This window comes from Narcine bancroftii, chromosome 7 (assembly GCF_036971445.1).
Source record: "Narcine bancroftii isolate sNarBan1 chromosome 7, sNarBan1.hap1, whole genome shotgun sequence".
Lineage (NCBI taxonomy): Eukaryota > Metazoa > Chordata > Chondrichthyes > Torpediniformes > Narcinidae > Narcine > Narcine bancroftii.
The window spans coordinates 24,011,070-24,039,008 of record NC_091475.1 but is presented as its reverse complement, the minus strand read 5'-3'; the positions used below and the strand labels follow the sequence as shown (position 1 = coordinate 24,039,008).

Below are 27,939 nucleotides of genomic sequence, written 5' to 3'. Positions count from 1 at the left end.
GTTTACACTCCATTTTATGAGCCTTTCAACCTCCTCTCTATAATGCAACTCGTCATTATTTCTGATGAGGCCATCCACTGATATATCATCCACGCACATGATGATTTAGTTAGAACTGAATCTGGCAGAGCAGTTGCGAGTCATCAGTGTGAACTGTAACGGGCTGAACACACAGCGTGATGGAACTTGAGCTTTTGCTGCCAACCAAGCCAGACTGCAGAATCCTGTTGCAGAGAGCGGTGTTGAGTCCCAGCTAGGATAGTTTATCCAAGAGCCTCTGAGGTATGATCTCGCTGAACGCTGAGCTGAAGTTAATGAACAACAACCTGGTGTATGATCCCTTATTAGGTCAGGACAGAGTGGAGGGTCAAGGCTATTTCATCATCTGTGGACCTGTTTGGACAGTAGGCAAGCTGGAATGAGTCTAATGTTGCTGGTGCACTTTGAGTTCCATCATCAGCCGCCCAAAGCACTTCATGATCGAAGATGTCAGTGCCATTGGGAAATAGTCATTTAGTCCGGTTACTGTCATTCTCTTAGACTTCAGAATGGTGGTGACTGCCTTGCATCCTGCAGGGACGGTGGACTGCTGCGGTGTGATGTTGTTGATGTTCGTTATGACCTCCATCAACAGGGCTGCACAGTCCTTCAGCACCCGACCAGGTGTGTGGTCTGGTTAGTTGCTGAACAGGAGGTAGAGTTAGCACAACACAGTTACAGCACCAGCGATCAAAACCCATGCAGTCTGTAAGGAGATTGTACATTCTTCCCATGTCTGCATGGGTTTTCCCCAGAGCCTCATTTCCCCCACTGTTCGAAACATACTGGAGGTATTATACCTTCCGGAAAATGTTCTTGACCCAGCACCTGCGGAATCCATTCAGTAAAAAATTTTCTTGGGTCTGGTCCCTCCATACCTTCCGGCAAACCAATAATCTTTATATTGTTCCGTCTGGATTGGTTTTCCAAATAATCAATCTTTTTCACCAAATTTTTATTTTGAGTTTGTAAGTCTTCGACCATTTTGGTCACATCAAAAACTTGATCCCGTATTTCGTCTATATCTTCTTCACACGAATTAAATTTATCTCTCACTTCAAGCTTAAAAGCTCCAAACTCAGCCATCTGTTGAGAATATATTTTCACCAGAGTATTAAACCTAGTACCAAGTTCAGTCATAATCTTGGATAATCCCTGCATTGTATAAGATCATTTAGATTCAAGATTCACAAAAATCTTTTCAATTGGAAGAGATTTTAGCTCAACAGATTCCTGCTTCTTCTGCATAACCAAAGGATCTTCTGTTCCTTCCTTCATTCTGGTTGCCTTCCTTGTAGTATGACTGCGTGTGGAAACCCCAGCCACAGCCTCTCCAGCAATGACTGGAGGACGCTGGCCGGGGTTTTCCCCAGTCCATAATGTATTAAGTTCTCCCAGTACATCAAGTTGTATAGGTTCTTCTATCTCAAAAGATGCAGTTTGCAGCACCACCTCTACAGTTGACAAATGCCTTTGAGTAACTCTTTGTTCTAAAGGCTGTTTGGCGCCCTCTTTAGGGGGCTCTACCGATGTAACATAGAGCTCTACATCCGAACACTGTACCTCTCTCCTGGGATCCATTTCACGCTGAGTCCCGGTGTCTTTCCTGTAGGTAGGCTCCAAAACTTGAACTTTTGGAAAATGTAGTTTTTTGATGATCTGTTGTCATTTTTTTTGCTCTTTTCCACCAATTGTACCGTCATAAGTTAAATTAACAGGACTGAAATTATCTAAACTTTTAAAGAATTTTAACGGGCATTTCTAGACAAAACAATAAGATAGAGTCAGGAGAGGACTGGAAGGCACGTCTGATCCTTACGCCATCTTGCCACGCCCCCTCTTGCCACGCCTTTGTTGTCCTTTTTTTTTTCTTTTTTTTTTAAAAAAGGGATATTAAATAATGATAATGTTAGTTTAAGATGAAGTGAGAGTTGGGGGAGAGAACTGGATAGGCACTATTTCCTGAAAGTCATCTGCTACGTGTGAGTTATCTCACACCCATTTTTTTTGGGAGTTACTGCATTGCGCGGTTTAGACGGGAGGGGGTATTTTTAACCTCCGACCCGTTTTTTTCCTTTTTTTTTGTATTATTAGATTAAAGAGTGAAGGGGTTGTTTTTTGTTTAAATATAAAAAAAAGCATAAGAAAGTATTTGATTGTTTAAAAAACTAAAAATTGATGTGGTTTTTTTTGTAAAGTTTATTCAGTAGATAAGGAATATCTGAAATTTAAATGTGAATGGGATGGATAAGTTTTTTTAAATATTTTTTCTTTAACTTTAAGGTGAAAGGAGTGGTAATTCTGGTGTATATTATTTTGCTATTTTAGTTATAGAACGAAGGGAATAATGGTGAAAGTTATAAATTGAATTGTACAATTCTTAATGAGGCTTGAATTTTGTTTGTGGTTTATGCTCCATTTGTTGAAGATATAGATTTCGTTGTAGATGTGTTTTTATTATTTGGATATCTGAATTTTAACGTAATGATTGGGGATATTTAAATGTGGTATTGGAGCTTTTATTGGATAACTATTCAAGAGTAAAAGGGAAAAATGGTGGAAGAGTACTAAAATTGAATTGTACAATGCTTAATGAGGTTTGAATTTTGTTTTAAGATGGTGGTTTATGTGACTAATATGATGATAGATGTGAAGTTAGTTGATATTTGGTGAAGGTTTATCTCTATAGAGAAAGTTTTTTTTTTCATTTTTTTTCATGCTACAATTTTTTTTTAAGAATTGATTATTGTTTAAGAATTTTTGATAGATAATGTTACTAACTTTACTAATTTTTTATATTAAGTTTGAGTTAAATATATGTTTAATCTTAACTCCGTTTGTTAAATATATGCATTTAAGTTTGATTTAAATATGTTTTTTAAGTCTGATATCTTAGTATTAATTACTTTTCTTTTTGTTAGTATTTTAATCGGTTATGTTTTTGTTTTTTTTTGTAAGTGGGTTTTTTTTCTCATATATATTATTAACTTTATTAATTCTTCACTCTTTATTTTGGGGGAAAGGGGGGGTTGGACTAATTTGAGTTGGGTTATTAATGTGTAATAATTATTGGGGAGGGTATAGTTTATTTAGATTACTTATACTGTATTGTAATTTTATTATTTTATTCTTAATTTTTTTTAATGTAATCCTATATGTTATTCATGTTATAAAATCTTAAATAAAGTTTAAAAAAAAAACATACTGGAGGTGAAGGTTAATAAGGCAGCACAGACTTGTGGGCTGAAAGGGCCTGTTAAATGCTGTATGTCTAAATTTAAATTTAAAAAATAAACAAGCCTTCCTTCTGTACACTTACTTTTCCCATTACCCTCAATACCAAATTCAAACTTCTTACTGGCCTCCTTCCTGCATGGGATCCAAGTCTCCTTCCAATTAAGTTGAAATCCACCTGTGTAGCACTGGTGAACTAACCTGCCCTGGAATTTGGTTTCTCTCTGGTTCAAATGCAACCTGTCCCTCCTGAACAGGTCACCTCTCCCCCAGAAGAGATCCCAATGATCCAAAAACTTGAATCCCTGCCTGCTTTACTAGCACCTCAGCCACAATCCCACCTGGCTGACCTTCCTATTTCTGACTGCACTAGCACTGGGAATAATCCAGAGATCACTGCCCCTGCGGACCTGCTTCTCAACCTCCTATCCAACGACCTGTACTAATTGTGCAGAACCTCAGCCCTTTCTCTCCAACACGAACAATGACCTCCGGCTGTTCACTACCCCCTTGAGAATGTGCTCCAACTGCTCAGTGGTATCCTTGTCACTGGCACCCAGGAGGCAATGCACAAACCTGGTGTCTCTTCCCCGGCCGCAGAACCTCCATCCCCTCTCCACCCCCCACCCCCCCCCCCCCCCCACAACTGTGACTGCAGAACCTTGGGAAGTGGGCGGTGCGGTTAGCGTAGTGATATATATGACTGTATGATACTGGAGATAGAAAGGAGGTGAGTGTGTGGAGCTCCTGTGGTTTATTGCATCCAACAGGAGATGAGGTGTGGGTAGCACAGTTAGCGCAACACTGTTTCAGCGCCAGCGACCCAGGTTCGAATCCAGCGCTGTCTGTAAGAAGTTTGTATGTTCTCCCTGTGTCTGTGTGGGCTTCCTCCCTCCCTCCAGAAACATATGTATTTGGGCCAAAGGGCCTGTTACTGCACTGTATCCACAAAGGCAGAGGTAGAGGCCATGCAGGGCAAGCCCATTCATTGTCAGCGGGTACAGACCTTCCCAACCGAGTTAGTGTCAACAGCTGAAGACAATGGTTGGTTTGAACGGAGTTGGTTGGAAAAAAAATCTACTTCTCCAATAAAAAGAAAGAATTGGAAACAATCAGCTGGTTAGGCAGCACTTGTGATGAGAGAAGGTTCATGCTTTTGTCGATGGCACTGGATGACCTGGTGAACACTCCGGGGTGCATAGAATTCAGTCTGAAAAGCCTAATTGGATGCAGAAACTCACACTGTGTCTTGGCCTCACCAATGTCATGTACCATGACTTCCCTGTTCTTCTATTCCATGCCCCGGCTAACATTGGCAAGAATTCCATAAGGAAAGAGAGAGGCAGCACCTATGGAGAGAAATGGTCAATGTTTCATGTCTTTCTTGAGACTAAAGCAGGAAGGGGTGATAGCTAGTACATCAGGGAGGGTCTGATAGGGTGGAGACAGGGGCAGGTTCTGATTTTGCTGCTGCAAAGCACCAAATTTCATGAAATATTCCTGACAATAAATTCTGATTCTAGTTAGAGAGAAAGAAAGGAGTAGATAAAGGTGAAATGGAAAAAGTGGAACCAGATAGAGGTAAGGCTGACCTAACATTAGGAAAATGGGTGTTCATGCCATTGGATTTAAGGCTATCCAGAGGGGATGTGAAGTGTTGTTCCACAAGTTTACTTTGGGTTCATTCTGGCAACGGATGCAGCTGAGGACATGTGTGTCTGTGTGGGAACATGGATTAAAACCAAGAGTTTCTGTTTTGACCCTCAGAGGGCAGGTGTTCGGCAAAGCAGTCACTCAATCTACATTCAGTCTCACCAATGTTGAGGAAGCCACACCGGTCAGGCTGGATGATGTGTAATGAAGCTCTGCCTCACTGGGAAGCTATGCTGTGGTCCTGGATGGAGGCAAGGGGGTAGATGTTGGGATCAATCCTGTATATATTCTGCAAGTCTTCATCACCTCCCTCTCTGTGCTGCTACCTTTTGGGATCGCCAGACAAGTCCTCTGATGTCCCCCAGGCTGGACAGTTCGTGGCACACATCGTGGGGGACGCAGTCATAGAGCACAGAAACTGGCCTTTCAAGTGTCCATCAAGCTCCTGTCCACAATCATCCCACATCCCAACACTTGGTCTGCAGCCTTCCACGCCTTGGAGATTCAAATGGTCATCAGATACCATAAGTGTTGAGAGGTAATCACCTCACACTGGATTAAATCTCAGCTGGTGTCCTTCTGCCAACTCAGTGACTTCCTGTTTGTCTTTCCCTTGGTGCTGATATGTAAACTCCAACAAACTTCCTGCATTCTTATCCTAGGCAGCTCTCCACCACCTTCTCAGGGACAATTCTGCAAGTCTAATAAATCCTGGCCTTGTCTATGATGCCCTAAATGAATTCATTTTTCCCAAAAGATCCATTATGACAGGATTAAGAAATCGGAGCAGGAGTTGGCTATCCGGCACGTCGAGCCTGGTCCATGGAGTTAGCTCCATCAACCTGCTTTATCTCCCCCCCCCCCACCCCCCAACATACAGAAATCTAGCAAACATCTGTCTTAAAGACCTTTAGTGAGGCAGCCTCTACTTCTTTTTTGGATTGAAAATTCCACAGATTTAACTCCAAAACAATTCACAATAAAATGCAACAGATCCAACATCTTAGTAAATAAATGATTTATTTCCAGTCAGAAAGATAAATCTTTAAATATCTATATGTAAATTACTTTTAAAAGATTCATTTTAATCATTTAATTTGATATATTAATACTGCACAGACAGGACAGTACAGGAAAATGAAGCACAGAGTTTGAATGTGAGAAGCAAGACTGACAAAACCTACCAACAAACTCGAGGAACATTCATGGAGAATCCAAACCCAACACTCAGAGCTCAGCCCTCCTTCAGTCTGACCAACAAGCACGGGGTATCCTTCAAATACACAACCATTGGGTACCTGTAACTTGCCAATATCTGCCCGACAACTGGAGAGACGTTGATCTCTTCCCAGGTAACCAGAGAGACTGGGTAGTATGTTCAACCACAATGAACACATGCAGACTCCATTCTGATTGGCGGAGAGAAGGGGGATTAGAGTTTAGATACAGCAATGAAGGGACAGAGCAGCTCACCCAGCAGGGATCTAAGAAAGTGAGACACACACAGATAAACAATCACAGACCACATCACCTACTCGGGATGTACAGTGTATATTGGAACAGCATACATACATACATACACACACACACACACACACACACACACACACACACACACACACACACACACACACACATTCACGAGAACTGAGTAACTGATTGTATTGCCCCTAGATTCCTGACAAAACCCTGCTGGAGATGAGTCAGAGACTGGTCTGAACACTGCTGAGGAAGGTCAGATCGGAGAGTTGGGGGTCACTCGAGATGGATGAAATGGTGAGTGGAATCTGGGTGTGAGTTGTGGACTTATACAGACGAGACCATGGGGACTGTGTGCCAGACACACAAAGCAAATCCCTGACAAATTTACATTTCCAAACATGAGATGTCCTGTGAGGACATCTCAAAGTCTAAGAGAGATGACAAGTGATGGGTTCCACACACGCTGACCCTCACTGTGGGACAGACCCAAACCCAGTGACCCTCCTTGGAGGGGGGGGGGGGAGAAGGACCGACACAGTGACCCTCACTGAGGGGGTAAGAGTCCCACACACACTGACCCTCACTGGGGGAAGGATCACCACACACATTGACCCTCACTGGGGGAAGGGTCGCCACATACATTGACCCTCACTGGGGGAACGGGTCCCTACACACACTGACCCTCACTGGTGGGGGAAGGGTCGCCACACACATCGACCCTCACTGGGGGAACGGGTCCCCACACACACTGACCCTCACTGGTGGGGGAAGGATCGCCACACACATTGACCCTCACTGGGGGAAGGGTCGCCACACACACATTGACTCTCACTGGGGGAACGGGTCCCCACTCACACTGACCCTCACTGGGGGAAGGGTCGCCACATACATTGACCCTCACTGGGGGAACGGGTCCCTACACACACTGACCCTCACTGGTGGGGGAAGGGTCGCCACATACATTGACCCTCACTGGGGGAACGGGTCCCCACACACACTGACCCTCACTGGTGGGGGAAGGATCGCCACACACATTGACCCTCACTGGGGGAACGGGTCCCCACTCACACTGACCCTCACTGGGGGAAGGGTCGCCACATACATTGACCCTCACTGGGGGAACGGGTCCCTACACACACTGACCCTCACTGGTGGGGGAAGGGTCGCCACATACATTGACCCTCACTGGGGTAACGGGTCCCCACTCACACTGACCCTCACTGGGGGAAGGGTCGCCACACACACATTGACCCTCACTGGGGGAACGGGTCCCCACACACATTGACCCTCACTGGTGGGGGATGAGTCCCACACACAAACAGACCCTTATGGGGGAACGGGTCCCCACACACACTGAGTCACACTGGGATACTGTGTCTAGGAAGCTCTATGTTGAACTTGGGAGAGTGTACCACAAAAGACTCCAGTGCTGATGATGCCATCTTGCGACCCGGACACTCTATCAGCAGCAGGTCAGGGGCACTGATGGGGAGTAGGAATCAAAGCTGAAGCCAACACTCCCTTTTCCTGAGCCTCCTTCAGCTTCTGTTGGAGCGCGGTCTGGCATTGGGAGGGGCTCCCTGTTATTCAGACAGGGACTGTCCTGGCAAGTCACCAGCACTTGTTTTGGATCTCCCCTCACCTTCATGGAGAAGGGCTGAACCCCTGAACCATAGTGACCCTGTGCACTTCCACAAGGAAGAAGCCTCGGACAGTCCCTGCACCTCTTCTGCTGGACCAGGGGTGCAGATTGGCTGAGTTGGGAGCTAAAGGACGGGAAAAAAAGAACAACTTCCTGTCTCCCACCTGTGGGGGTTCAGCAGTGCTCTGCGTCCGTGAACGGTGGGAGGCTTCAAGCAGCAGGTGTGTCGACAGAGCTAGTTACAAGTTCCCACTAAAGCCAAAAGCACTGAATCTGAACCTCTGCCTCACCAGCCAGTCCTTGCCCAACCCTGGAGATTCCTGTGTGTCACAGCTCAGGGGATACTGCACAAGGATCTAACCACACCACGGGGGGGGGGGGGGGGCACAGCAGAGTGGCAGTGGAATGGGGGTGAGCTTTAGCTGTCAGATGGGGTGACCTCATCTTCAGGGAAAGGCAGACACTGTTTTACTGCCACAGCTATTGGAGTGAGGGGTGGAGAGGCAAGGGGCTGGCCAAAAAGTGGGAGGTCCTTGCAACTAACATTCACAATCAACTTGAATCAGTGAGGGGGAAAATCTCAAACAAAGCTGTAGATCTCAGAAATCTGAAATATAAGCAGAAAATGCTGAAATCAGCAGGTCAGGTCCCATCAGTGAAGAGGAAACAGTTAACATATCAATTCAGACAAGTGTCAGACCTGAGCTGTTAACTGTTCTCTGTGGATGCTGAATGACCTGTTCGGTGTTTCACCGGCCTCTGCTATTGATTGAAGGAGCTTGAATTGGTTCATATCAAGGAAGAAGTGGAATTTACCTGAGGAACTTGTTCTGAGGGAGGAGAGAAGGGATCATTTACGAGATCAGCAGAGATAGGGGCCTGGTTCCTTCATGGGGAGATCTGGTCAAATATTCACCAATCATGGAATTCATGCAGCTGTGCAGCCACAAATGCATGGATGCCTGGCCATTCAACACCTGCCAAATCACACTGCCCTCTCTCTCTCTCAGCCGCAGCACAGTGTAACCTCTTCCCCACATATGACACATAGAGGGAAGATATTCTGCATGGGCTGTGCACAGCTGGATGTGCTCCTGCAGAGCTTTCCCTGGGAGAGATTCCTGCGGAGCTCTGTACCTGTGGGTGGTGAGGGGGAATGATTTCCCATTCCAGGCATTCACGAGGGAGTTTTTCCCGACTCCTGCAGAGGACAGGAAGAGACCCACCCCCTCAATGACCCTCTTCCCCACAGTCTTGAGGGTAGTTAGTGGATGTGAAGAGCAGTTACGATGGATTCATGGGTGCGATGCAGTGGAAAAAAGTTCGGTTCAGATGGTGGTCGCGTGGATGATTATCTCAGGGTTCTCAATCTGATGCTTGCTTTGTATCACTCGCAGCTCCAACTGGCCAGCGCTGGGAACCTTATCAGGGCCAGCCATGGCTGCAGGGAGGGAGAAGAGAGAGAGAGGAAGATTCAGCCATTGGAGGAACTGCATGCAAACCATTCCATCACACAGTCCCAGGGCAGGGACAACACTGGTTAGATACAGTGAAGCTCCCTCTACACTGTCCAATCACGTACTTGCAGGGTAGGGACAGCACTGGTTAGATACAGAGTGAAGCTCCCTTTACTCTGTCCTATCACACACTCCCATGACAGGGACAGCATGGTTAGATATAGTGAAGCTCCCCCTGCACTGTCCCATCTCATACTCCAGGATCCAACTCCCACTCCGACCCCGGAATTACAAATGTGAGAGGGTCTTGTTACCCTTTGCGTTTGCGATGGTTCGGGTCACGATGTGTTGCAGGGCAGAGACAGTCTTCTCACAGGCAATCTGTGGGAGGGAGATTGACAATGTGAAGGAGGAGTGTCAGGCCACAGGGCAATTAATCAGATGGAAACGATGCTCACATTCCTAAATTCCACAGCAAATAACTCGGTATCAATTAAATGTTGCTTCCATTAAACAGTTAGCTCATCGGTACCGTTGGCTGGTCTACATGCTGTGTCAGGAATCTTTCTTGGAATTTGGCCCCATCTTAACCTTTTGCACAAAAGAGGTTCCATCAATATCAGGGAAGTTGAAGTCTCTCAGGACAACACGATTGCACCTCTCCATAATCTGCCCATTTATCTACACCTCGGTGTCCCAGTGGGGGTCTCATAGACAACTCCCAATGAAGTGGACGCTCCCTCCCTGTTTCGGACTTCCACCCACACTGACTCCACAATGTCCTCTCTTTCCCCAACTATGAGGTTGTGTCTGATTAACTCCCTCAGTTATCCAAGGCTTGCTCTCCCAACCCTTGTTTTTTTTACTAGTCTACTTTAGTTGAGCACTGTGAAAAATCTCTGAAGGGCTCCACAAAGCCTGCGTTCCCAGTGTCCGCAACTCCTCCCCATCCCAATGAAGTCTCCCATTTTTAGGCAAAAAGCACTGATTTTCGACTGAACACCCTCCATCTGTAAGAGAAATTCAATCATACTGTAATCACTCTTCCCAAGAGGAACATCAGCAACAAGACGTTCAAAGCCATCCGTTCACTGCTCCTCAATGCACCTCCAAGCCAATTCCAGCCCGAGATCAGAACATAATTTGCTAGAAGCCACACCTCCAGGACACTCCTCTACCTTCCCACATCATTTCTCATTCAAGAACAACACCATTTTACTAGATACTCATTGCATCAGTGTCGTAGAGAGCAGAATCAGACTGTTTTCCCCATCATGTCCATACTGACCCTTACCACCCCTCCATTCACATGAGGTCCTCATCCTCATCTGTTTAGGTGTGTGTCAAATGACAATTTCGACTTCACCCATTCTCTGCATAAAACTCCTTCCTCTTGCCTGAAACCTGTGCCCTCCTGATTATGACCCCTCATCACCGGAAACTGATTTGGACAACCTCCGCCAACCCTGCATCTCTTTATCCTTTGATAAGGTGTTATTGTGCCACCTCTGCCTGCACACTGACACTTCCTGCTTCCTCAACACTTCAAGATTATTGCCCCTCATCTCCCTGACACGTGCATCCACGACTTCTGCAGCCAAGGACACCACTCCCCACTTGTTAACCAACGATGACTCTGCTCAACAATGCTGTGACTTTGCAAACCACTCAGGTGGCACAGTTAGTGCAAGCCTGTCACAGCACCAGTAACCTGGGGTTCGAATCCAGCACTGTCTGTAAGGAGTTTGTAAGTTCCCCATGTCTGTTTCCTCCCACCCTTCAAAACGTAAGAGGGGCGGGGGGAATTGTAAGTTAATTTGGGTGTAAATGGCCAAAATCGGTACCTACTGTGTTGTAAATAAAATTTAAGGAAAAAAAACTGGTGTGTAGTTTATTGTTCCTTCTGTCCTTCCTCCAGTGACCCTGAGTTAACTCTGCCTCAAGGCGAGCTCTGTAACATGGTGTGTTCAGGGACATCGCAGCCTTACCTTCAGGTTATTCGGGTGTTGATGGGTCCACGCCAGGAGCATGGCTGCAAACAAGTCTCCTGTCCCCACAAACACAGCATCCACCTTCGGAATCTCCATTCGAATGCGCTCCGTCACCTGAGAACCTGCTGCCGTCACTGATCACACACAACAACAGTCACCACACATTGGAAGTCTCACACGGGAACCCCAGTCTCCCTCCAATGATCGAGGGGTGCAGGGTCCCCACACCCTCAGTGGGCATGAGGCACTTGGTGCCCTCTCCAACGTGAAGAGCAGCTCCCAGGGAGTGGTTGTGCGTGGGATGTGTGGAGTCAGAGAGCCTCAACACAGAAACAGAACCTTCAGCCCATCGAGTCTGTGCCAACCATCAACCACCTAATTATACAACCACCTAATTGCATGGTTGGTGTAGCAGTGAGTGTAATGCCTTCACAGCACCAGCAATTGGGACCCCGGTTCAAATTTGGCAGTGTCTGTAAGGAGTTTGTATGGTCTCCCCGTGTCTGTGCGGATTTTCCCTGGAGGCTCCAGTTTCTTCCCATCGTTTGAAACACACCAGGGGTTGTAGGTTAATTGGGCAGCATGGACTCGTGAGCCGAAATGGCCTGTTACCATGCTGTATGTCTAAATTTTAAAAATTAAATTAAAAATTACACCAATCTGATATTAGTCCCATATTTTCATCCTTTCTGCACATCTACCAACTCCTCCCAGATTCCGTTGCGCACATTCACACTGGGGGACATTGCTACAGTCAACGCACCTTTCAACCCACACGTCCTTGGGGGCGGGAGGAAACTGGGGCACCCGGGGAGATCCATGTGGTCACAGGGAGAATGTGCAAACTCCACACAGACAGCGCCTGGATTAGGAGTGAGTGAGAAGAAATGTGAAGCGACACGAGTGAAGAATGAGCAGGGGTAACATAGAACAATGGTAGTAAAACATACACAATGCTGGAGAAAATCAACAAGTCAAACAGTGTACATTCTATAGTAAAAATAAAGATACATAACCAATGTTTCGGTCTTGAGGTATCAAGGTATGAGCAAAATGTAGGCAGGCACCCGAATAGTGGGAGGGGCAGAGGTCAAGAGGCAGGAGGTAATAGGTGGATAAGGGAGGGAGGGCATACCAGCAAACAGGGGGAGGGGGATGGCTCTGTGAATGGAGAGGGAAGAGGGTGAAGAGCTGGAAGAAAAGAGACAGAGGGATGAGAAAGGGAGGGAGAATGGAGAGTAGGTTAGCAGAAACTTGAGGTCGATGTTAATGCCATCCTATTGGAGATTGCCCAGATGGAAAATCTGGCACCTAGAACAAGGGACAGGTTAAATACACTGGGACCATTTTCTTCAGAGAGGTTGAGGCCAGGATTGAAGTTTATAAAATAATGAGGGGACTGGAGAGTGGGCAGTCCACAGCTTAATGGTGGGGGCAGATTCCAGAGTGGCCTCCAATTGGGAAATGGGTAAATATGTGGCAAGGGACTACCCAAGTGTGCTGTGGTATGAGCCAGTCTGGTCACGATAGGCCAAATGGCTTCCAAATACTTCAGCAATTTGGAATCAAGGGCTGGAGACTCGGATGTCTGGAGCTTGGGGTCATTGCTGGAATGGACAGGAGGCTGTGTGGCTACATAGGTGCAGGAGGAAGTGGCGAGATTCACAGATATTGGGTTTCCCCATGGAGGGGTGTCTTAAGACATAACTTCATGATAAAAGGGAGTCAATTTAAAACACAGATGTGTAAAAATTTCTTTAGCCAGATGGTGGTGAGTCTGTGCAATTTGTTGCTACAGACAACTGTGGAAGTGAGGTCGTTGGGTGTATTGAAGGCAGAGATTGACAGGTATTTGATTAGTCAGGGCATCAAGGGTTACAAGGAGAAAGTGAGTGAGTGGGGCTGAGTGGGAGGATGGATCATCTCATGATTAGAATAGAGGAGCAGACTCCATGGGCCAATGAGTCTACTTATGTTCCTATCTCATGTCTTTTGCTTCTCTTTCTTTGCTCGATGGACTAGTGGCACCTCCCTGTGGGTCTTTACAGGATGAATTTAGGAAAGTTTTTTGTGTATGATGTACACGACACTGAATGGAATCTTGAATCCTGCCTGTGAACCATTCTCGGCCTCATGAAGGGCAGGTAGAGTGGGAAACGAGGAAGTGATGTGGTGGGGAAGAATGGCTGTAGCCAAGAACTGCCAGCGTGATCAGGATGGGTGGAGAAAAGGGGAGGTGGACAGGTCCCTGACAGCAGGGAGATATTTATAGAGAAAATTACTCAAGAAATAACAAGCATTTGCTGTAAATGCAATGTAATGAGTGAGAACTTTTGCTCCACGTAGGCTGACGAATCAAAGCAGTGTCATTAATTTCCATGGTCATGGTTTTGGATCAAGCTGTAGAATGAGTGACACATGAAAGTCTGCAGATGCTGTTATTGCAGTAGAAACATACCAAAATGGTGGAGGAACTCAGCCAGTCTTTCAGCATCCATAGGAGATAGATGTATTGGTGATTCTTTATCAGCAATATATCTTTGTCTCCTATATGCAGCTGAGTTCCTCCAGCATTTTGGTGTATTTCTGATGTAGAATGAGGCCATTCTAAGCACAGGTATATCCCACTTTACAAAAACTCACTTTACGCAAATTTGCTTTTATGAAAAGATTTTTGCTTTTACGAAAAAGCAGCCAACGGGGAGGCCACAGGGTGGTTGGCGGGGAGGCCACAGGGTGGTTGGCGGGGAGGCCACAGGGTGGTTGGCGGGGAGGCCACAGGGTGGTTGGCGGGGAGGCCACAGGGTGGTTGGCGGGGAGGCCACAGGGTGGTTGGCGGGGAGGCCACAGGGTGGTTGGCGGGGAGGCCACAGGGTGGTTGGCGGGGAGGCCACAGGGTGGTTGGCGGGGAGGCCACAGGGTGGTTGGCGGGGAGGCCACAGGGTGGTTGGCGGGGAGGCCACAGGGTGGTTGGCGGGGAGGCCACAGGGTGGTTGGCGGGGAGGCCACAGGGTGGTTGGCGGGGAGGCCACAGGGTGGTTGGCGGGGAGGCCACAGGGTGGTTGGCGGGGAGGCCACAGGGTGGTTGGCGGGGAGGCCACAGGGTGGTTGGCGGGGAGGCCACAGGGTGGTTGGCGGGGCAGTCAAAACTTGCTGTCCACGATTCTGGTAAGTGAAACTACACTATGCATACATTATTTCTACTTTATATAGGCTGTGTATTTATATCATTCCTGCTTTTACTACAGTATATGTTAATGTTATTTTAGGTATGTGTTTTTTGGTTTGATTTGGTGTGTTACCTGGGAACGATCAAAAAATGTTTACCATAGAAATCAATGGTAATCAATTCTTCGCTTTATGCCATTTCGTCTTCCGAAAGGTTCCGTAGGAATGCTCTAGTTACATAAAGTGGTATATACCTGTAATAAGACAGGTTCAGAACAGTATATAATAGTGGACCTCTCAAGCTTGTCCTGCCCCAGGCCTCTTCTCTTCTGTCCCAGTTCCCCATCTAGTCCTGGACTTTAAACCCCTTTCTCCACCTCTGCAGTGTCTCAATCTCCACAACCCAGCTGAAAAGGGTGGGGGGGGGGGGGCGGGGAGGGAGGAGTTCCAGAGATATTCAAGATTCAGTTTATTGTCATGTAATAAAGACAGTGCAATATTACACAGAATTTGCTTTCATCTGTAATAAGGCAGACAGATTTGCCATCAGCAGAAATTGCCTGAAGTGCCTCTTACAGTGGAAGGAAGAGAAGCAAAGAGAGTTCCCTGAGTCGCTGAGTGTCCATCGATTCACCTCCAGAACTCCAATCCAAGCATCAGCTACCCGAGCTCCAGATCCCCCCCTCTGCAAGAACACTAACATTATTGCAGTGGCCCTCTAGGAAAGAGAGATACAACTCTGAATGCAGTTCAAAGGAAATAGGTCAGCCAGAATCTGGAACTTTGAAAAATGAAGGTGATAACTTAAAGTTAGAAGCCTGTGGGACCAAAGATAGATAGGCAAGGTGGAATTAAAGGAGAATGACAGGAATTTAAAACATCCTGCTAACGTTGCCAACAGATTTACATCAGAAACCAAAATGTCCAGGAGAAAAGTCTACAGCCAACTGCCGAAAGATATATTGAGGAAGCAAATAGATCTGCAGGGAGACAATCTATCAAGCGATCTGAGCAACTGGGGCAGGGGGCAGGTGCTTGGGAAGAGTTGTCCCACAAATGACCATTTTTCAACCGACTGTGTCACTCAGCTTCGAAACCTGCCTCACTCACCTTTCCTCTGGCTGCCCAAGGTCACCAAGTAGTTGCTTCCAAGCCGTGAAGGGAGATCAGAACTGGTGATGACCACAGTATCGGGGCCCATTTCATGAAGAACATCCATAACCTGCAAAAATCAAAGTTACCAACCAACCAAACTCAGTGTCTGTCCTGGGAGAGTGTGATGGGACGGTGTCGAGGGAGCTTCACTCTGTATCTAACCCATGCTGTCCCTGCCCTGGGAGTGTGTGATGGGACAGTGTCGAGGGAGCTTCACTCCGGATCTAACCCATGTTGTTTCTGTTTTGGGAGTGTATGATGGGACAGTGTTGAACTATTGGACATTTGGATAGAATGGAGAAAGGCCACTATGCATGGGACCTCCTACTCCTGCAAGAGATGCTGTTTGGGATCCATACTACAGTGAAAATGGGCATCAATTGCAAGAAATAAAGTGGGCATAAGTATTTAAATAACCATGCAATTCCACCAGCCTTTCACAAACGCTGGATCCCCTAAAATGTTTCATGCTGAAGGACGACTTGTGGTTTGTGGACACAATGCCACTTGAGCACAGCAAGATCCCACAAAGAGTAATGGTCATGGCTTGAAAATATTATCATCAGTTCTTCATCATCAAAGGGTCCATATTCCGGAGCTCCTTCCTACAACACTGTGTGAGCCCCTTCACCAGGACAAGGGCAAAAGTAAAGCACAAACATCTGCAGACAGCATGGTTGAAGTAAAAACACAATGCTGGAGAAACTCAGCAGATCAAGCAGTGTCCTTTATGCAGCAAAGGTAAAAATTCGTAACTAACGTTTCGGACTTGAGCCCTTCCTCAACGTATAAAGGGGCCAACCCAAAGCTAATGGACCATTTCCTCCCTTGGAGTCTGTCTGACCGGCTGAGTCCCTAGTGATGCCCGCCTTCCCCAAGGCCCCAGTGGGAAGGTCGAGACTGACTGCACTGTGTAGCCACTGCATTACCTCAACGGCCTCCTGCTCCGTGTTCATCTTCCGACCTGCCAGAATCCTGCAAGGGAAAGTCACAGCCAGATAAATGCTCAGCACGAACATGCCGACACACTGGCGAGCGTTGTCAGACCAAAGGGACCATGACAGCACTTGGGACAAGCCTCTGCAACTGGCGTATGGTGCAGCAGGTGGGACTGCTACCCCACAGCTTCAGAGACCTGGGTTCAATCATGACCTCCAGCGCTGTGTGTGTGGAGTTTACATGTTCTCCCTAAGACAACATGGGTATCATTACTTTTCAAAATTAATCTAGATCTGCAATTCTCAATCTTTTAAATTTAAACAAATAGCACAGTAACAGGCCTTTCTGGCCCACGAGCCTATGCCACCCAATTACAACTAATTAACTTACACTCTGGTATGTTTTGAATGGTGGGAGGAAACCAGAGCAGACATGGGGAGAACATACAAACTCCTTACAGACAGCGTGGCATTCAAACCCAGTTGTGCTAACTGCTATGCCATCCATGGCACCCTTTTCCACACGATGGACTCTGCTCAAACTTTATGGGTCCCCTTCCCTGTGAAGCAATCAAGCTCAGTTGGTTTCTTCTGTAATTCTCTCCTACCAACTACGTAAAAAACATTTTATGATTTCAGTCCATGGTTTAATGGGCAGGCCCGGACAAGATCAGGGGCCACGCTGACCCCTGGCTAATGGCGATGAGGATTCGGTAATGTTGATGCCATCCGGGGAGGTGGTTGGCCTCTGTGGAAGGTGGAAACACGCGGGGGGATGGGGGAACCATCCACAGCTCGGGGTCCGTGTGTGGGAATGGGGATGAGGTGGGGGGGGGGAAACCGCGCGGGGGGACAGGGACGGAGGGACCATCCACAGCCGGGGGGAGGGACAGGGAGGGGGGGGGGAAACTGTGCGGGGGGATGGAGATGGAGGAACGATCCACGGCCGTGACAACATGGTGGGTTGGGGGGGGGGAATCTTGCAGGGGACAGAGACAGGGGAACCAATCATTGTTGTGGGAATGGGGGTGGGGAGGGGGAACCATACACAGCCAAGGGTGCTGACCACTTACTCTGCCTCGTACTGGTTCGGGGTGATGATATCAGCAAGTGGAACCACCTTCTCCTTGTACACCGGAAGAAGAATCTCTGGAACGTACTGGAAACAGAACAAGACAGTCAGCAAAAAAGAAAGACCCTTGAGTGGGGGAAGAGAGGAAGTGGGGAAAGGGAAGGGGAGTGGGAGAGAGGCAGGGAACAGCCCTTCAGCTGTCAATGACTGGACCGGACACGGTGAAAAATTAGAGCGAAAACTCCGCTGCCTGTCACGACACACATTCCCCCCCCCCCATGCTCACGTTTCTATCCAAAAACAGCCTAAACACCAGGATCTGCTTCCACTACTACCCTGGCAGTCCGTTCCACGCACCCAACACTCTCTGGGAAAAACAAAACTTGCCCCCAACTTCTCACTTAAACTCCATCTCCTTCACTTTAAATGCACACCCTCGTGTGTGTGACATATTTACCTGGGGAAAAGATTTCTGTCTCTGCCTTCCAAAACCGTATAAACTTCGACCAGCTCTCCCCTTAGCCTTTGGCACGCCACAGAAAATAACCCAGGTTTGTCCAAATGGAGGCAAAGGGCCTGAAGTTGAAAAACTCAGCAGGTTACAAAGCATCCATGGGAAGTAAAGGGTGATTGACATTTTGAGCTGGGCTCCTTGTCAGGAGTGACGAAAATGAGGCAAACACCTGAATAAAAAGGGGAGGAGAGGGGAAGGAATACAGGCTCGCAGGGAAAAGGTAACAGGTGGGAGGGGCGAGGAGAAAGCTGGGAAGCAATGGGGAGAGGGCAGAGAAATCAGAAGGGGAGCTCCCTGCTAAAAGGGAACATGGTGGGGAGCTGAAGGAAAGGAGACAGAGGGGTAGTGAAAGAGACCAGGGAGGGAATTAATGGAATGAGGCTGTTGTTGATGCTCTCCCTTTAATCTTTGCTTATCCTGGTGAACCTCCTCTCTCCCCTTTCCACACTGTCTTGTAATGTGGCAACTAGAGAGGACACAGAAAGGGAGGGGTGGGTAGGAGAGGGAGATAAGGCTCTTGAGTGGACAAACAACATGTAAGAGAGGCATATCACTCACCATGTACCCATCCCCATTTCTTTTATCGCCCATCACCGGATCACAAACTGTAAGAGAAATAATGAGCAATTTTCTATTTCCATGAAGTGTGCTGTGCATTCCATCCCTGGCTTCTGCTCTCCCCAAGACGACAAATTCATCTGGACTCTCATCCAAAAATAACTTCCTGGAGTGAATGGTTAGAATTTACTGTTTTTGTCACCGTAGGAACAATGTGGCCAAATCTAAGCTCCAATCATCAGGAAAGATGTCAGGGTGTTGGATGGGAGATGAACTACAAGGTTCTGGGGTGAGAGGCCTCATATTGGGGTTTGGGGGGGGGGGGGGGAGAAGAAGGGAAGAGAAAGAGAGAGACAGAGAGACAAGTTGGCATTGTTCTTTGAACATAGACTTGCCAGAGAAAGCCGTCAAAGCAGGTACAATTACACCGTTCAATAAACAGGCAGATAGATGGACGAGAATGGTTTACGCAGATAGGGGCCAAACGTAGGCATAGGGAGCAACTCACAACCTTCTGGGAGATCTCAGTGGGTCGAGCAGCATCTGTGGGATAAGTAAAGAACAGTCCACGTTGTGGGCTGGAACCTTTCATCAGGAAAGATGGGACAAGCCCAGAAGGCCAATTTGTTGCCATGCAAATTGGCAGGACCAAGAACTCTCTCCAGAGAGCAGATATTGAGATCAAATGGAGGAGACAAACTGTGATATATTTTGGTGAATGAGCACACAGGTCAGGGAGAGTGTATTGACTCAGAGAGAGCAGTGGAAGGAAAGTCAACAGGAACTTCAACACGAGATATCTTTGAACAAGGACATTTTCCAGTCTGTGGGCAAGGTGCTGGGATATAGGATTGCAGAGCCCAATGGTCAACTCTGCATTGCTTTACTTCCAATTTCATACAAACTTAGCAATGTCCCACACCGTGAGCAATAAAAACCTGCAGAGATCTGAACAACCTCTTCAAACAGCAAAGTGTTCAAAGAAGATTTACTGGAATGAGACCAGGAATGATACCAGGGAGGCACAGTTGGCGAAGTAGTTAGTGCAATGCCTTTACAGAACCAATGATTGGGACTGGGGTACAAATCTGCACTGTATGTAAGAAGTTTGTATGTTCTCCCCAAGTATGTGTGGGTTTTCCACAGGGACTCCTGTTTCCTCCCACTATTCGAAACATACCGGGGTTGTAGGTCAATTGGGTACAAATTGGGCAGCATGGACGCGTGGGCCGAAATGGCCTGTTCCGTGCTGTATGTCTAAATTTTTTTTTTAAATTATGAAAAAAGGTTAATATGTCAGGGACAATTGTCGGCTCTTGGACTGTACTCATTGGGAGTACAGAAGAGTGAAGGGGGGGGGAATCTCAGAGACATTTAGAATACTGAAAGGTCTGGACAGAGTAGATGTGACAAGGATGTTTCCCATGGTAGGGGAGTCTAGGACAAGAGGGCACAACTTCAGGATTGAAGGTGTCAATTTAGAGATGCAGAAAAATGTCTTTCGTCAGAGGGCTGTGAGACTGTGGAACACTGCCACAGGTGGCTGTGGAAGTGAGGTTGTTGGGTATATTTAAGGCAGAGATTGATAGGTATTTGATCAGTCAAGGTATCAAAGGGTTACTTGTAGAAATCCAGTGAGTGGGGCTGAGTGGGGGAATGGATCAGCTCATGATTAGAATTGCAGAGCAGATTCGATGGGCCGACAGGCCTACTTCTGCTCCTAATCTTGTGATCTGCTTAGTGTGAGTCATTCATTAGCCCATCAATTGAATCAGTTTCTCTCATAGAACACGAAAAAGCCACTGTGAAAATAACAATACCCAAGCAAGGGATCTCAAGGGAATAATTTCACTCTCATTCAGAAAAATCAGTAACTAGGAGAGCAAAGGTTGGGAATCTCAATTGCCTCCAACAAGGTTCAGAGATTAGATAAAGTTCAGAGAAGCTGTGTGTTCCTTCTCGCTGATAGCCAGCTCAGGAATGCTTCAAGGCCAGATACACACTCACCATACACCAGCTTGGGATTCTGAACCCGCAACTCTTGAATAATTTCCATCACTTTCTCCAGAAAAGAAGTGTCTCTGGTGTAACCTGAGGAAAAGGTAGAGGGTGGTTACTCACCCTTGACCTACACCTGATTCTTTGTTTACCTTGCAGCTGACAAAAATTGAAGTATATCATCCATACAGGTATTACATTTTTAATTAATTATTAGGTGAAAATAAAAGGTATCTGTAAACTTGAGTCATCTCAACAACCATCGATCTGCCCCGACTCAGCACATTCCTCCCTGAATCACCACCCTTCCACTTCCACCTCTCCACACATCCGTCGGTCCCAGAGTGACACACTGCCATACTTCACTCCTAGGGCAGGGATACAGAGTGAAGCTCCTCTACACTGTCCCATCACACAGTCCCAGGGCAGGGTCAGCCCGGGTTAGATACAGAGTGAAGCTCCCTCTACACTGCCCCATCATACACACCCAGGGCAGGGTCAGCATGGGTTAGATACAGAGTGAAGCTCCCTCTACACTGCCCCATCAAACACACCCAGGGCAGGGTCAGCATGGGTTAGTTACAGAGTAAAGATCCCTCTACTCCATCCCATCACATACTCAAGGGTTAGATTTATTCATTTACCCTCAGGATACCGTGCCCGAATTCAACAACTACCTGTCAACACGTAATCGTAGCGCGTGACATCATTCAGTCTGAGGCCTTCATACAGTGTCTGGAGTTCATCTGCTGTCATGACCTGACCCTTCCAGTGGTCATAGCCTGGATCAGAAACAGAGACATTGATTAGCAGCAGGGAAGGGAACACGAACTGTGGTCGGTGAAGGAGATGGACTTGTGTCGAGATGTTTTGCCAAGGGCTGGCACTTTTTTTAACCATTCCCACTTCTTCATCAAGGGGGCAGTTTGCCGTTTCTGATTTGCTGTGACCCTCTCGACCCCGGTGACGTCTTTCTCTGGTGTCATTGGCAGAGAGGCCTGGAAATGAACGCAGCTGGTACATGCCGATCGGTGGTGTTGCTGCCTCGCAGTGAGAGAGACCCTGGTTCAATTCTCACCTCCAGTGCTGTCTGCATGGAGTTCGCACAACCTCCTTCTAACGGCGTTGGTTTGTCCCGGCTCCTCATGTTTCCTCCCATGTACCAAAGATGTGCGGGATGGTGGGTTCATTAATTGACCCCATGACCCAAAGCCATGCAGGGAGGGTGGATTAATAAGACAAGCACTGTGGGTGGTTCAATGGGCTGCTGTGTATTGTACGTGGTATGCGATTGAGGGGTAGAATCTGAGGTGGGGGAGTTGGTAACAACATTGAGGGAATGAAGGAAGATAACTCACATGGATGTAAATATGTGGTTGATTGTGGGCAAGGTCTCAGTGGGCCAAAGGGGCTGGCTCAATGCTGTATCACTACAGATGATTTGGACTTGGTGTACATTCTTGGCGCAAGGTCGATGTCTGGAGCAGGGGTCACTCATTACTCGGGACAATTTGAGAACCAGCAAAAGGTCAAGGAATGAAAGACTTGGTAGCCAAGGTGCCCCATATGCCTGCATTTTGTCCAGGGCAGCACAGTGATTGGGACCAGGCATTGAATCCCATGCTGTGTGTAAGGAGTCTGTACATTCTTCCCGTATCTGCATGGGTTTTCCCTGGGGGCTCCAGTTTTCTCCCACTGTTTGAAACATACTGGAGTTGTAAGTTAATTGGGTGGCTCAGGATCATGGGCTGGAAGGGTCTAAATTAAAAAAAAATTAAAATATCCCTCTGGACCTTTCCCATGCACACAGCTGTCTGAACATCGTTCAAACATGGCACCTGTCCCCCACCTTGACCACCTCCTCTGCTAGACCTCTCCTATCCAGGAATTGATCTAAACATCATTCAAACATTGTACCTGTCTGAGCCTGAACCACCTCCTCTGCTGGACCCTTCCTATCCATGGATCTATCTCGATGTCTTTCAAACATGGTACCTGTCCCCACCTCCACAACCTCCTTTGACATCCTTCAGAACCGCATTCTAGCATTACACACCAGCCCAGTCACCTTCAAGGATGTGAGATGAAGCCACACAAAACTATAACACAGTCCACATATTGGCTGCACAATTGGGCACACTGGGGGAGTTGCACACCCTACTCACTCCCCCATGCCAGAAGAGTGGGGTTGGCCAATGTAAGAGTCTGTGCGAACAAGCTGAGCCTGCACATCTGCTTCTGTTCTGCACACGTAGTCACAAGCACAGAAAAGCCCCATGGAGCAGCGAAGGCCCTTCAGCCCATTGGGTCTGTGTCGCTCAAATACCAACATCTCATAATCGCCTGTCTCAGTAAGGCAGTGTCAGTGTAATCTGCCAGGAGGCATCTCTCTGCCAGGAGGCAGAGACTCTGAAGGGGATGTAAATATTCCAATTCACGTCAATCAAGACTTCCTGCCAACGGAAACAGGATCATCTAAGAATACTGGGGATTTGCACAGAAGGCCAAAATCAGTCTCTGCTTTGTGATATTTCAGTGGAAAGATTGGCAAGCATTTCCAACTCACTGCTCATGTAACATTGTAATTGTTTGATGACTTTGCACTTGGGTTAGGGAGGTTTGCATCAAACAAGTTCTCCAGGACACGAGGAGCTTAGCCCACATATCTCACTTTAATCTTATTCCTACTGCTGCTTGTGATCTTCCTGCTGTTAAAAGCTAAATACAAAGTGACCCTTGAACACATTGTCCAGATTGAGGCATACTTGCAACCACTTTTATCCGCAATAACACACTGCCCTTTTGTAATACGTTGTACAGAATCAGAAGTCTGCACAAGGCTGGGTTGGACACATGACGAACACTCAATGTCGACACAGACTCTAACGTAACAAACTATGGAAGCAGAGGGGCACAGATGCAAACCCTGGCACAGCGAGTGGGGAAATCTGTACCTGACAAAAACTCCAACCACTGTGTGTAACTCATATTTTTAAATTTAGACATACAGCACAGTAACAAGCCTTTCGTTCCACAAGCCCATGCTGTCCAATTACGCCCAATTAACTTACATCCCCTGGCACATTTTGAAGGGTGGGAGGAAACCGGAGCCCTCACGAAGAGCCACGCAGATGGGGTGAATGTACAAACTCCTCACAGACAGCGCCGGATTCGGACCCAGGTCACTGGTGTTGTTGCTGTAACAGCATTATGCTAAGCACGAAGCTAACTGTGCTGCCCTTACCTTGTGTAAAGTGTCACTGAACCATTATGATCGGCAGATTCATTGAATAAAATTGCCTGTGTGTTGGGTGCATCACAGTGTGGGATGGGAGCTGCTCTGCTCACTATTGGAAGAAGCTGCAGGTAGTGAGTGCAGCTCAGAACATCACACAAACTCTCCCCTCCACAGACTCCATCTACATTTCCTGCTACCTGGGAAAGGCAGCCAGCACATTGAAATGTCGACAGGTGGAGAGGATTCTGACTGGTTGCATCACTGTCTGGTATGGAGGTGCCAATGCACAGGAAAGGAAAACACTACAGAGAGTTGGAAATTCAGCCAGCACCATCGCGGACATTTATAAGAGGTGGTGGCTCAAGAAAGTGGCCTCTATCCTCAAGGACTCTCATGACCAAAGCCATGCCCTCTTCTCACTGCTACCATCAGTAAGGAGGTACAGGAGCCTGAAGACAAGCACCCAACAGCACAAGGACAGCTTCTTCCCCTTCTGCCATCTGATTTCTGAATGGACAATGAACCGCAGACACTACCTTTCTTTTCAAAAATAGCCGAGATACAGAAAAATAATTGACAGCAATTGTTGGACTGGTAATGCACAATACTGCTCCCACAAAACATTTTGTGACACGCGTCCACAACAATAAACCTGATTCTGAAGGACCCGTCACACCCTAGACATTCTCTTCTCCCTCCTCCTTTCAGAGAGAGGACTCAAGAGTGTTAAATCATGCACCAACAGGCCGAAAAGAGAGTTTTTTCCTGCAGCCATCAGGGTCCTGAATGAACCCCACCACATGCTTGATGCTCATTGGTCTTATTCCACTTCCACTCCAAAACTGTGGTCTTGTTCTTCAAGTTTACTTGGCTGTATGAATTTAGAGTTAACCTGTTCTCAGAAGAACCTTCCTCTCTGGGTACAAGGTGACAATTAAAACGTGCAACAGGAGTCAATAAAATAAATCCAACTTTGACTACTAGGGTTGAACTTGGTGGCACTACACCACAAATAAGGTTCAGTGACCAGGAAAAGGGTAAAATCTTAAAATGAAACAGGAGATCAAACCTCTGCCCATTCAGTGACCTCCCCTTGGAGGAAGGAAGCAACTCAGTATCCAACCCCTGAGCAGTGGAGGCTGCAGTAACGTTCCAGGGAATTCATTGTTTCAGGGAGGTGGATTCTTACCCGTGTGGTTGGAGAACTGAACCGTATTCACGGTGTCCACTTCAAAACCCAGCACCTGTTGGAAAAACAGCATCGTCATTACGAACAGGTGAGAGTTGTAACCTGGATACAGGTCGATAACAACTGGCAGGATGGGGACAGCAGCAGGGTGGTGAGGAAGCAGGAAAGGGGCAGGTGGGGTGGTGGTGAGGGAGGGAGATAGGGTTAAGGAGGGAGGGGACAAGGAGGGAAAAGAGGGGAGGGGGAGGAAGGGACAAGGGGGAGGGGGAGGAAGGGGAAAGAGGGGAGGGGGAGGAAGGGGAAAGAGGGGAGGGGGAGGAAGGGGAAAGAGGGGAGGGGGAGGAAGGGGAAAGAGGGGAGGGGGAGGAAGGGGAAAGAGGGGAGGGGGAGGAAGGGGAAAGAGGGGAGGGGGAGGAAGGGGAAAGAGGGGAGGGGGAGGAAGGGGAAAGAGGGGAGGGGGAGGAAGGGGAAAGAGGGGAGGGGGAGGAAGGGGAAAGAGGGGAGGGGAGAAAGGGGAAAGAGGGGAGGGGAGAAAGGGGAAAGAGGGGAGAGGAAGGAAGAGGAAAGAGGGGAGAGGGAGGAAGAGGAAAGAGGGGAGAGGGAGGAAGGGGGAAAGAGGTAACAGGGAGGGAGAGGGGTGAGAAAAAGGGAAGGGGAGAAAAAGGGAAGGGGAAAGAGGGGAGAAAAAGGGAAGGGGAAAGAGGGGAAGGGGAAAGGGGAAAGTGGAAGGGGAAAGGTGGGAAAGGTAGGAAAGGGTGAAGGGGGAAGGGGAAGGGGGAAAGGGGAAGGGGAAGGGGGAAAGGGGAAGGGGAAGGGGAAGGGGAAAGGGGAAGGGGAAGGGGAAAGGGGAAGGGGGAGAGGGGAAGGGGAAGAGGGGGAGGGGAAGGGGAAGAGAGGAAGGAGAAGAAGGAGAAGGGGAAGAAGGGAAGGGAAAATGGAGCACCCCGACCGCCGCCACGTTCCCCGTCCCACCTGCAGCGGGAAGGCGGCCGACTTGTTCCCCACGAAGCCGCGGACGACGTGACTCTGGATGGAGAGAACCCGACACTCGGGCTCAGGCTGCATGGCGGCGGCGGGACCCGGGGGACCGGGAACCGGGGTCCGGGCTGCCGGGATGCCTAGGACAGTGGTCCGGACCGGGGATCTGGGAACTCAAGGATCCAGCTGCCTGCCTGGGTTGACCGGGATACGGTGTGCCTGGTGGGGCCGGAGACCGGACCGGTCTGCTCTCCCTCCCCCTTTGAAGTCCCGAGCTGCCTGGATGCGGGGTGACCGGTGTCCGGTCTTGATGACCGTGTTACGGATCGGAGATCTGAGTACGGAAGTGCGGGGACCGTGCTACCGGGCCAGGGTGACCGCGGACCGCCCTATCTGGGACCGGCCTCCTCTCCCTCCTCCTCCCCCAGGCTGAGTGACGCTGCGAGGACCGCCGGACACCCCAGTGCCGGTCCCGGCGGCCCCCCCTCTGCCGGCCTCGCCATTCGGCCCGCGGCCCCGGGGGCGTCGCTGAGTCGTCGCCGCTTCGGCCTCCGGGAGACTTGATCCCCCGGCCCACTGTCGGGCCAGTCTCCCAAGGCAGAGCGGAGCAGGCGTATCGAGGGCAGCTGGCACCGGCGACGTGGGGTCTTGGCCGTGCCTTGACACGTCGGGAAAGGGCCCTATCGGCGTCGCGGTCTCCCGGCAACGGTATCGCCTAGCAACGGTGAGGTCAGGGCTACGCTGGGCGGGGGCGGCCCCCGACTCGGCCAATCCTCGGGCCCTACTGGCTTCTCCATGGAGACGGGACCCTGTCATGGTTACCACGGAAACGACAGCACGAGGGCTTGGCCAGTTTCCCAGTGTGGACTGGTGTCCCCAGTCCTTGCCCAACCCCTGAACAGCACCAGTCCCTAAGCCACCTGTCCCAATGACCCCAGTCCCAATGGCCCTTATCCCAACCCCAGTTCCAAAGCCCCCTGTTGCATTGTCCCAATGGCCCCTCGACTTGGCCTGGCTGGCAGTGAGAAGAGGCCTCCCAGTCAGATCCGTCCTAAACCGGAACATCACCCACCATACACATTATCCCCAAGATGACCGCTGAAGAATGCAGATTTACTAAGAGGGTGTGGAGAAGGATGTAAGGGTCCTAGTTATGGTTCATCCCCAGCAGCAGCGTGTCTCTGATCAACAGGCTGTTCCTGGGGACTTGCACAGAGTCAGACATCCAGAACTGCTAGAAGATCAACTTGATGAAACCCTTTGGTCTGCCCAAACCTGTTGGTTTTTCAACATACAGAGAAGTCGGTGAGGGAATGCTGCTGACTGATACATTCTAGCCTGTAGGAGTACGTGATGAGGGATGCACTGAGGCTTGGCGCAGCCAACGCAAGGATGTGGTGGGGAAGGACCACAGTCTACTCCTCCCATTACCGGGCACTGAGGGCCTGAAACCAAGGGGAAGTCCCTTAAGCAACAGAGAGGAGAAACTGGAATATGTTGGCACGTTGTGGAGAGAGGTGGAACGAAGTCTCGGCAATTGGAGTGTTTGTGATATAGAGAATTTAGGTTAAAAAGACTTAAGTTAAAATGTGATGATTAATCATAAACAGGGAAGCCAGAACAGACAGAGAGT

At 48.4% G+C, this 27,939-nt stretch overlaps 1 protein-coding gene across 2 annotated transcripts; it reads right to left on the bottom strand.

Moving 5' to 3' along the window:
* Nucleotides 1-5,929: 5,929 nt before the first annotated feature.
* LOC138738595 (pyridoxal kinase-like) lies at nt 5,930-27,039 on the bottom strand. 2 transcript variants are annotated; one of them, XM_069889124.1, is made up of 12 exons: nt 26,301-27,039; nt 25,329-25,383; nt 21,579-21,683; nt 20,911-20,994; nt 18,904-18,950; nt 17,833-17,918; nt 16,751-16,796; nt 15,777-15,888; nt 12,262-12,360; nt 11,496-11,632; nt 9,822-9,888; nt 5,930-9,491 (listed from the first exon to the last, which is right to left on the bottom strand). In XM_069889124.1, exons 1-12 carry the CDS (start codon nt 26,391-26,393, stop codon nt 9,379-9,381), a joined length of 1,044 nt encoding a protein of 347 aa, XP_069745225.1. In that variant the 5' UTR covers nt 26,394-27,039; the 3' UTR covers nt 5,930-9,378. The 2 variants fall into 2 exon arrangements, with proteins under 2 accessions (XP_069745225.1, XP_069745226.1); XM_069889125.1 differs by lacking the exon at nt 12,262-12,360 and having other exon boundaries at nt 26,301-27,034.
* Between the last annotated feature and the right edge of the window lie 900 nt (nt 27,040-27,939).